Source organism: Mesoplodon densirostris, chromosome 11 (genome assembly GCF_025265405.1).
Source record: "Mesoplodon densirostris isolate mMesDen1 chromosome 11, mMesDen1 primary haplotype, whole genome shotgun sequence".
Classification (NCBI taxonomy): Eukaryota; Metazoa; Chordata; class Mammalia; order Artiodactyla; family Ziphiidae; genus Mesoplodon; species Mesoplodon densirostris.
In genome coordinates, this window is record NC_082671.1 from 34,317,339 (window position 1) to 34,328,865 (window position 11,527).

Consider the following 11,527-nt stretch of genomic DNA (forward strand, 5'->3'; position numbering starts at 1 on the left):
AATTCTGATAAAGTTCTTTTTAAAAAAGGCATAGTCCTGGTTGGTTAAATAAATATGCAGCCTTGTTCTTGTGGTATACCTAGTATTTATGAGATATTTTTAGTTAAACAGAAAAATGTGAATTACTATGGTTTGGGTGATATGCTCTTTGCCAAATTAAAAACAGTAGAGCAAAAAAATCCTCCAAATACCCATAAATAATTAGTTGAATTGGCATTAATTCACCTCCCAGTGATTTCATGTGAAGTATAAAGCAGACTGGATAAATCAAATGAAACCATGTCTTCTAATATAACAAATATGAAAATTAATGTTTTGCATAGACTTTTAAAAAACAATATATGAGTAATGAAGTGCATATGAACAAGAAAACAGTTCCCATAAGGACCAAACAAAACCTTTCTCATTAATTTAATCTAATATGCTCTCAATGTAAGTGAATGAGAAATTACAATTTTAATCTGAAAAAGCAGAATCAGGGGATTTTGAAGATGGAGGGTCCCCTGGAAATCACCTGGATCCAAGCCCTCATTTTATAAATGAAGAAACTGAGACCTAAGAGGCGAGGGAGTTGTCCAAAGCCAAAGGCCACCCTGGTCAAAAAGGCAGAGTCTGGACTGGAAGCCACGATCCTGATGTCTAAGCCAGCCCTGCTCCCAAACAGACTGGCGTTTCTCTTGGCAGGTTTCTTTCCCCTTTGTTAACCTCAGCTGTGACAGAGACAAGAAAATGCGTAACTGATCACCCCTTAGTGGGCTTGCAAGATTGTTGTTTTCAAAGTATGCTGGTGGTTCGCAAAAGTTAACTGTTGATTTTATTAATAGCAACCCACATTTCAAGTATATTCAGGAGCCAAAAACAAAACTCCTTTTCAGAGTAAAAGATCATCCCTGTTAAAGAAGTATGTGCACTTCCTCCAGGGTTACACAGGGATATTTGGTGCTTTACAATTTTAATCCTATAATAATAAATTAGCATTATGAAAAAAGTCGTAGACTCACATACAAAAAGCCCCCATTCATGTCAAGCAACATTCAATATTGCTTGAAATATTGCAGTTCTGCAATAGCAACAGAATTGTCTATACCCTGGGATCCATTTCCTTAACTCTCACACACTGACCACTCAGATTTCTCCAACCCACTCTTTGCCTCCACCACGCCACTGAAACAGCTTTACTAAGGTCCACAGTAAACTGTCAATAAATACAGTGGTTATTTTTCTGTGCATATCTACCCTGACCTCTCAACAAAACTGTCACCTTTGGCCATCCTCTCTTCCATTATATCATCATCCTTGTTTTCCTCCTACCTCTTTGACTCTTCCTTTTCAGTTTCCTTTGCAGAATTACCTACCACTGCCAGTATATGCTGCAGTTCCTGAAGGCTCAGTTGTAGACTTTTTGCATTATACTGTCTTCCTAGGTAAGCTCATCCTGGTCTATGCTTTCATCCTCATCAGGCAGACTCCAGTAACTACCCGTTTATCTCCACTGCAACCAAAACTCTCCTGTCCCCAAGAAGACATACAGATGGCTAATAGGCACATGAAAAGATGTTCAATATTGCTAATTAGAGAAACACAAATCAAAACAACAATGAGATATCACCTCACGCCTGTCAGAATAACCATCATCTAAAAGTCTACAAATAACAAGTAATGATGAGGATGTGGAGAAAAGGGAACCCTTGTACACTGTTGATGGGACTGTAAATTGGTGCAGCCACTACAGAAAACAGTATGGTTCCTCAAAAAACTAAAAATAGAACTCCCATAGGATCCAGCAATTCCACGCCTGGGTACATATCCAGAAAAAAATGAAAACTCTAATTTGAAAAGATCCACAAACCCCAATGTTCATAGCATTACTATTTACAGTAGACAAGATATGGAAGCAACCTAAGTGTCCATCGACAGATGAATGGATAAAGATGTGGTGCATGTGTATACACACACACACACACACATATACAGAAAATGGAATATTACTCAGCCATAAAAAAGAATGAAATTCTGCCATTTGTAGCAATGTGGATGGACCTAGAGAATATTATGCTTAGTGAAATAAGTCAGAAAAAAATGAATGTATATAGCAAAACAGCAACAGACTCACGGATATAGAAAACAAACTAGTGTTTACCAGTGGGGAGAGGGAAGTGGGGAGGAGCTCCTTAGGGGTATGGGATTTAAAGAAACAAACTACTATGTATAAAATAGGTAAGCAACAAGGGTATATTGTATAGCACAGGGAATTATAGCTATAACCTTGTAATAACTTTTAATGGAATATAATCTGTAAAAATACTGAATCATCAAGCTGTAAACCTGAAACTAAAATTGTAAATCAACTATACCTCAATTAAAAAGAAAACACTCCTGACTTCTAGACCTGTATATTTGATTACTTGATTAATAATTTTAATTGGATTTCTCAAAGATTCCTCAAAATCGAGATGGCTGTGTAGGAACTCGGGCTCCATCCTCCCCACCCCAACCGTCTTCTCGCGTTTCCTACCTCAGAGAGGGGCCCATCCTCTATCGAGCTGCCCAAATCAAACACGTGTGATTCTTGACTTCATCCCCTCCCATGCCCTCCATTTCCAATCCATCTCAAGTCTACTTGATCCCATCTACTAAATCCTCTTGATCTACCCACTTTGTCCTCTCACCACCACCCTTTGTCATCTCACCACCCTTTCTTGAAGGGTCAAGCTATCAGGTCTCCTAGCATCTCTCTGGTTCTCTTCCAACTGTTTCAAAACGAAGGGGTCGACCGTGATGACGTTCAGAACACTCCCTTCTTGCTCTTACTGGATGCCTAACAACGCCTACAAGGTATTCTATGGTCCGAGGCTGGCCTTCCTTTCCAGTCTTGTGTCATACCACATCTCCCTTTCCCTAAATGTAGCCGCTATGCTCCATCCTTTTTGCAGTTCTTTAAACTCATCATAAACTCCTCCAACCAATGGGCCTTTGTATGTGCTATTCCCTTTTATCAGAATGCAATCCCCCTCTTTGCTTAGCTAACTTCTATATGCCCATCAGATTTCAGTTGAGTTGTCCTTTCCTCATGGACACCTTTGCTGACAGCCAATCCTGGGCCAGATTCTTTTGTTACATGCTCCAGAGAACCATGTTCTTTTTTTTTTGCGGTACGTTGTGGAACACAGGCTCCGGACGTGCAGCCTCAGGGGCCATGGCTCACGGGCCCAGCTGCTCCGCGGCATGTGGGATCCTCCCAGACCGGGGCACGAACCCGTGTCCCCTGCATCGGCAGGCAGACTCTCAACCACTGCGCCACCAGGGAGGCCCCCATGTTCCTTTTACTATTTGAGTTTGTAATAATAAACTCACATTTTAATTTAATTAATGTCTATCTTTTCTGATAGACCAATATTTCTTAAGATCACAGGGAACACAGGAGTGTCTTTGCACAGTGCCTAGCACAGTACTTGGCACAAAATATATGTTCAATAAAACTTTGTCGAATGAAGGAAATGATCATTGTATTCATGATGTTAGCAAGTATAATCCAGTTCAAGTTTGGAAACAGAAATGCAAAACAGAATCTATCTAATAAATCTGGTCTTCATTCGTTTAATCAGACTTTCTCCTTTGGCCATTCTGCATATTCATTCACCCAACAACTATTCACTGATGGGGTCAATGTGGAGTGCTCGATTAGTGCTGTTGCTTTTAAGTAGATTTTTTTTAGAAAAGATGACCACTGATTTGAAACTAGCAATATTTAAAAAGTATTTTTAAAAACGCAACAGGAAAAAGCTTGCTTCATTTCATAGAACAAGATTTCTCCTTTATGTTATTTTAAAAGGGAGATGAGGATTTTGTTTCATTAGATGCTGCATATTTGGGAGCTGGACAGGCCACTGTTACCCCTGCATATACACAGATGCCATCCTTCTTCTGCCGGTCCTAACATGCAACTTGAAAGTAAAAACATCAGGTTCTCTTTATTTATAATAGGTAACAGCTGAGGTCCAGTCATCGAATATACAATAAAAAACAAGTGCAGTTACATCCGTAACAAAAGGACAGCCAGCATGTTTTCTTCCATAGCACTGCATTTCTGGTTTGTCTCTGTGGTTGGTCCTTATGGTCTGGTACATTTTTTCCTCCAGGAATCTCCTTTTCAATGGGAAGACGGTCTTCAGGGCAAAAAATGTTTATCAGACTCTAGTTCCAGGAGTACATATTTTATTCACTTATAAATACGTACCCCCCCATGCTATCTTGTTCCAACCTTCCTTGCATTCCTATTGACATCAGTCATTTATTATAACTCTCCCCCAACATTTATTACAAATCCCCTCCCCAAGTTGTATTTACAGTTAAGAAGAATTTGTACATGGCACAAATCAACTCAGCTGTTAGTGCACAGAAGTCACATAATCCTCTGAAATACTGAAATACTTTTCTCCAGCTTTGGGGAAATAATTATATGTTAATTTAAACATACACAGAGAACATTTCTTAGACAAACATAACTCCTGAGGTCCATCTGGCAAGACAATCTGCTTTGTATTTCTTAGCACAATAAAATGTATCTTTGGAAACGGAGAAGAATCAAAAGTATTTAAAACAAAAACAGAAAACCACACATAAAAATCACACAACAGATTGACTGATACATTGAAATTCTGTCAAAATAAGATTTTCAGTGAGGCTTTTCACTTCAAACAGTCCAGGAAAAAAGTAATCCTAAAAGGCATATTTTCTACACGTGGCTCTTTGTCCTCCTAAGTGTTGCGTTCTCACTTGAAGTTTCTAAACCATGTTTAGAAAAAGAATTATTTATTACAAGAGGGATTACCTGTTTCAGTCAATTTATTGTGAGAGGTTATCAACAACTGCTTTGAATTCTCAAATGTCAAAAGTTGGAAGGCAGAAAGATTTTGCAATTAAATATGTGGCACAATTATTTCCTTAAGTATCATGTATTTCCCCTATAACATTTTTTTAAATTATCCCTTTAAAAAACTCATGGAACTTGTTAAATATTGACTGTTTCTCTACTTCTCCTTCAAATCTTTCCTCGTATCTTCATCAAGCTTCTGCTTAGTCTTTGATAAAATTTGCCTTGACTTGCTGCTCAAGAATTTTCCTCAGCCCCCTTAGAAAGGCTGACATAGTTCACTCCAAATCCTTCAGTGCCAAAGAAAGCTCCACGGATGCCTCACATGTGGTGGGTAGGGAATGACAGCAGGAAGGTAGTCTTAAGAAATTACCAACATGAAATGCTCAAAGAGGCCAGAAGAACAGTCACCAGGATAAGAAGAAACCTGCTCAACCCCTCCCATAGTCTTTTCTTTGAGCCATTTAAACATGGAGCCATTTTGTTTTTTAACTTCATGTATAGTTTCTAGAGTTCACCGAGAGCTCAAAACAAGAGAATACCTACAGAAACTGTAGTTTTTTTTATAACATCTAACTTCTTACATCAATTTTCTACTAGAGAAATGGTACTTTTAGAACCGGATTTTGGCTTATGGTCCCCTTTACTACACTCTGCTTTCTGGAAATGTTATTTCATATCTATAAATGAAAAAAGCAGGAAGTTACACTAAAACAACTAAAATATCAATAGAAATGCTAGCGTTAAATTCTGACTTGAATACTTTGGCCTAAATTATAACAGAGCTCACATTGGGGACCTCCTATGTGTCCTTCCTTAAAAACCACTACACGGGGCTTCCCTGGTGGCGCAGTGGTTAAGAGTCCGCCTGCCGATGCAGGGGACACGGGTTCGTGCCCCGGTCTGGGAAGATCCCACATGCCGCAGAGCGGCTAGGCCCGTGAGCCATGGCGCTGAGCCTGCGCGTCCGGAGCCTGTGCTCCGCAAGGGGAGAGGCCACAACAGTGAGAGGCCCGCCTACCGCAAAAAAAAAAAAAACCACTACACGTTTGTAGTACAGTGATCTGAATTCCTTTGTCACCATTACAGAACTTTAATTTCATGTACTTCATTTGATATAACCAAACATTCTGTGTACTTCATAGAATTATCTTTGAAAAGAAGCATGAGCCATGTTTTAGAGAATTACGTTTTTTAAAAAAGGTACTCTAAAAGAGAAAGTTGTATTTATTTTATTTTATTTTTACTTAAAATTTTTTTTAATTTTTGGCTGTGCCACATGGCTTGTGTGGTCTTAGCTCCCTGACCAGGGATTGAACCTGCATCCTTGGCAGTGAAAGTGTGGAGTCCCAACCACTGGACCACCAGTTAAGTCCCAAGAAAGTCATATTTATGAATAAAATTTCCTTTGCTTAACTTCTTTCAAACCATCATTTAATGTATTTTGCCATATAATTTTTGTTTCATCTTTGAAAGTAACTTGCACACTTAATACTTTTTTTTTTATCTTCTTCAGGCGACTTTCTTTTCTCTAGGAAAACCTAATTAAGGACGTTGCACCAATTTACTCTTACTTCCTTCCTGTTCACTGAGTTTAATATGGGTATAGGCAAGAATGCCAAATAGTGTACATAACATGCCAAGACCCTGATTAATGGACAATGGATCCTGAAATAAAACATATCCTCCAAATAAAGTAATGCAGAACTTGAAGTGTCCAAACATGTTATAGCTGAGGTTTTTGGATAAGGATAAAAAAGAACGAGCTAGATGTTATATACACACACACACACACACACACACTCCACGAAGCAAAAGCTTCCTGTGCCTGGAGAGAAGTGCACGAAACGCAGACTAAACAGCGGCCCCACCCCTGCCCCCATCGCCCCGCCTCCCACCCTGTCTAAAGAACAGGAACTTCAATGAAGTGCTGGCTTGATCCTAGCTTCTTCAGGTAGGTTTTAGCAATTAATCAGTGACAGGAGACTGCCTCAACTCTCCCTGCTGACCTCTCCAAAGAAAAGGGGCTGCGGTACAAGGGTGGGGAAGGGATTCAGAACAAGGTACAGAGAAGGCCTTTTGTAGAGCAATTTGTGATGCTGTTTCATGGCGCCATTTCTAAACTCCCCTTGGCAAATCAGGTGAGACGTGAAAGGCGCCAGACGGCTGACACAAGGTCAACACAGCCAGTGTGCTTAAGTTTAAGATGGAATCGGGGACAGGGGATGGAACACCACTGAGCCCCAAAACATGCCAGGCACTATGCCAGGTGCATATATAACACCATTTTATTTAAGCATCACATTTCCCTTCACTGTGGTATCACTCCACCCATCTACAACTGTAGAGGCTTGAGGATTTTAAGTAACTCAGATCACACAGACTTAGTAAGTGGCAGAGACAGAGGTCAAACATAGATGGGTCTACTTAACTCCAAAGTCCATGTTTGAGATGAGTAGACTGCCAGTAACTTGCTGCTGGATTAGGGCGTTTCCAAATCACTGTTCATTTAAAAGACAAACTAAAGACACACAAATGGTTCCTTTATAAATTATTCTCTTCCCATATTTTAAATAGTTTTTTATATATGGATTAGTACTTTATTATTTTTTAGATGTCTGATATGTACCCATCTACTCTTCCTAAAAACAATACAAGAAAGAGCTACCACTCTGTGCCTCAGCATCATTGTGAGGATTAACTAAGCTAATATATGCAAGGCCTCGAGCACCCAGTAAGCACCCTATGGGTCAGCTATCAACAGCAGTACTTATGCATAATAAACATCTGCCAGGTGCTGGACACATTCTCAAGCACTCACCTAACTCTGTAGGTACCACAACCCCCGTTTCATAAGTGATGAGAGTGAGACCCGAGATCTCCCACAAGTCACGCAGGCCCACAGGCAGCGGCGGGGCCGGGCTGGCATACCTGGACCTGTCCGACCTCAAAGCCCAGCCTCCCTCCTCTGTTCTGAGCCCAACTAAGCAGCTTGGGAGTTGCTTCCGGGCAGGACAGCACGAGCTGAGTCGCCAGGGTACCTACGCTGGCCTGACCCAATAGGGGTAATTTTCCTGCGGGATGGAGGACCTTCCCAAGGATGTTAATTATAACCATGATAAACCAGGCTTCATTTTCAATTACGAGCTATCTTCAAGTGAACTGGCTCCCGCACTTCAGCATTTCCTTACTCCTCAGCCTCGCTTTGAAGTGCTCATGATCTGTTAACAATATTTACACGAGAGGAAAGGCAAATTTAAAGAAATGCTCCAATGAATCCTTTTGTAAATTAGAAAAATAAAACAAAACAAAACAGGTGCAATCGATACCCGACATCTCCAATTCCTCTCTCTAATTCTCCATCTGCTCCGGTCAGCTTCCACCTGGACACGCTGACGTTCTCGTCAAAATCGTCAGTGCCCTCCACCCCACCACACCCCTTCCTCCATCCATTTCCAGCCTTCCTCGAGCTTGACCTGCCAGCGGCCTTGGACACAGCTGGCTCCCCTGCCTCCTCACTTGGTTTCTCCACGCTGTCCTCCTTCCTTCCACCTTGACTGCTCCTTCTCTGCCCCTTCTGCCTGGCTCCTGTCATCTCTCCAAACTCTAAACACCGAGGTGACCCAGGACTCGGTTTTTGGGCGCCTCTTTTTCTTCCACTTGTTTGCTTGGTAATCTCAGCCAGGCTCACTGCTTCAAACCACATCCACACACCACTGACTCCCTCCGGAATACCTCCAGCCGAGACCTCGACCTTGAACTCAGACTCGTTTTACCCAAAACTGAGCACTTGGTCTTCCTCCCCACCCCCAAACCTCCTGGGGGCTGTCCTATTTCAGTCCATGGCAACTCCACCCTGCCAGGTGCTCAGGCCCAAACCGGGTGGCAACCTTCTTTCCTCTCTCATTCTCCACATCCAGTCTGCCAATAAAACCTGCTGGCTCTACTTGAACATATATCCAGAACCCAATCACGTCTCACTATATCCACTGCGGCTGTCCTGGTACCAAACCACCATGGCTTCCTGATGGTTTCCCTTCTTCTCTTGCCGCTTTCAGTACAGTGGTTCCCAACCAGGGGTGATTGTGTCACCTGGGCAAGGTCTGGACACAGTTTTGGTTTTCATAATTGGGGAAAGGGATGCTACTGGCGTCTAGTGGGTAGAGGCCAGAGATGCTGCTAAACATGCTCCAATGGACAGGACAGGCCTGTCCACTGGACCAAAAAGGCCAATAGCACTGAAATTGAAAAGCACCCCCGGTCTGTTCTCAACACAGTAGCCCAGAAGGATCCTATTAGAACAGACAGAAAATCATGGCATTTCTCTGCTCAAAACTCCAACGCCATCCCCTCTCACTTGGTGCAGGAGTCCTCGTGTGAAAGTTCTGCTCAGTCAGGCCCCCTGTTACTCTTCAGGGACAAAGAACCCACCCTTTGTTCTTCCTGCTCCAGCCACACAGGCTTCTTGTTCCTTCCAGCCTCTCACCTGCTGTCCCCTCTGCCTGGAACGCTACCCATCCTGCTCTGCACAGAGCAACCTCACTTTCTTAAGGTCTTTACTCAAAAGTACTCGTCTTGCTGAGGCCTTCCCGACTACCCTCCGTAAAACTGCAACCCTGTCCCCAACATTTCACATCCCCTTTCCTCTTATCACTTAACACTTAATCTAGCCCTGTATATGCCCATTTCTTATTTTTCTTGTTTATAGCCTGTCTTCCTCCCCAGAATTTAAGCCTGTGAGGGCAAAGATTTTTGTCTCTTCGGTTCACTACTATATCTCCAGTGCCTGACAGACAGTAGATATTCAGTATGTGAATATTTATTAAGTCGAAGAACAGTTTATAGTGGGCATTCAATAAGTACTTGTTGACTGAATGAATAGATGCTCTTACTCAGGGCACATACTTGGGTGCCTTGATCTGGCAGCACGGCGCATAAACCCTGGGGCTCGACTACCTGGGCTCAAATCTGGACACCACACTTCTCAGCTGGGTAACTCCAAGTGAGTTATTCAACCTCTCTGTGTCTCTATTTCCCCTTCTGTAGAATAAAATGATAGAATTTATCTCTTCGAGCTGCTGTAAAAACTAAATGCTTAATACACACAAGATGTTTGGAACAGTGCCTGACACAAAATAAACATTTATTAAGTGTTGTTTATTTTTTAATTTTTCAAAAATATTTATTGGGATTCCCTAGTGGTGCAGTGGTTAAGAATCCACCTGCCAATGCAGGGGACACGGGTTCGAGCCCTGGTCCGGGAAGATCCCACATACTGTAGAGCAACTAAGCCCATGCGCCACAACTACTGAGCCTGCACTCTAGAGTCTGTGAGCCACAACTACTGAGCCCACGTGCCACAATTAATGAAGCCCGCCACCTAGAGCCCATGCTCCACAACAAGAGAAGCCCCCGCAATGAGAAGCCTGCGCACTGCAAGGAAGAGTAGCCCCTGTTCACCGCAACTAGAAAAAAGAAAGCCCGCATACAGCAACAAAGACCCAACGCAGCCAAAAATAACTAAATAAATAAATTAAAAAAAAATTATTTGGTTGCGCCGGCTCCTCAGTTGCGGCACGTGGGCTCCTTAGTTGTGGCATGCAAACTCTTAGTTGCGGCATGTGGGACCTAGTTCCTAGACCAAGGATCGAATCCGGGTCCCTTGCATCAGGAGCACAGAGTCAAAACCAATGTGCCACCAGGTAAGTCCCCAGGTATTGTTTTTTAAAAAAAATTATTATCACTGTTATTTACTGATAGTTGGCAAATATGCTGCTTTTTTACTTTGTTGACATCTCAGTGTTCACTCATTAAAAGCAAAATGTTAAAAATGGGCAGTTGAGTTTGATTCAGACATTCAAGTTATGACTCCACTTCTTGATTTGAAGTGATATTGAGAAAAGCAGGCATACCCATAGCCAGACAAGTACAAAAACAAGCTCAAAAGTCAGAGCAACTGGTCTGAAATTATTTTCTGTTATTTGGATTAACCACACCCTTACCTTATTATTATCGAACTATCGAGAACTGAAAAGTGATGGAAAACATAAGTATCCACCCCATTATTCACTCAACAAATATTTATTTAACCCCACTATGCACAAGGAATGGTGCTCTATGTTAATTCTGATAAGGGAAAAGGTCATCTATTCCTTAAGAAAATTCAAAAGCATTTATCTATCATACAGAAAGCTAACCCATTTCCCCAGTTCACAGTTCTTTAAATTTCCACAGACTCTAGTAAGAGACTAAAAATAACTCACTCTACTCAGTTTAGGCCATGCAATAGAAAGTGTGAGACTCAAATAAGGAAATCAATGTGACAGAGTTTTGGAGAATATAAAAGACTACGCATTTGTAAGTTGTTAGGAAAAGGATACGTGACTGGTGAAGTGTTCCCAATGATCCAATAAATCGATAAGTTCACCATGAAAGCTATTACTCCAGAGAGCAGGACCATCAGCTACAAATAAACCAGAAGAATCATTAATGCAAAGCAGCTGCAATCATTGCAATCATCAAGTGAAAGTACACTTCATCAGGCACTTCTATCAACCATTAAAAACAAGATTTTTAAAAAGAGAGAATCAAGTTGGGAGAAAGCAAGAACTGAGGGTTAAAGAGCAGATTGAGTAGTATTCACAAATGTAATTT

At 41.6% G+C, this 11,527-nt stretch overlaps 1 protein-coding gene across 10 annotated transcripts in view; it reads right to left on the reverse strand.

Moving 5' to 3' along the window:
• Window positions 1-11,527, reverse strand: part of SLC35E3 (solute carrier family 35 member E3) — a 43,784-nt gene that overhangs the window by 22,969 nt on the left and 9,288 nt on the right. For 2 of the 10 annotated variants that reach the window (XM_060112507.1, XM_060112504.1), the window contains 2 exons: window positions 11,254-11,336; window positions 4,074-6,605 (listed from right to left, as the gene is read on the reverse strand). The exons of 6 other annotated variants lie outside the window; for them this stretch is intronic. In XM_060112507.1, coding sequence (XP_059968490.1) covers window positions 6,419-6,605; window positions 11,254-11,336 — 270 coding nt within the window. In that variant the 3' untranslated portion in view covers window positions 4,074-6,418. Of the gene's footprint in view, window positions 1-3,952; window positions 6,606-11,253; window positions 11,337-11,527 lie in introns of those variants that run through there. 2 more of the 10 variants (XM_060112511.1, XM_060112506.1) reach the window with 2 other exon arrangements.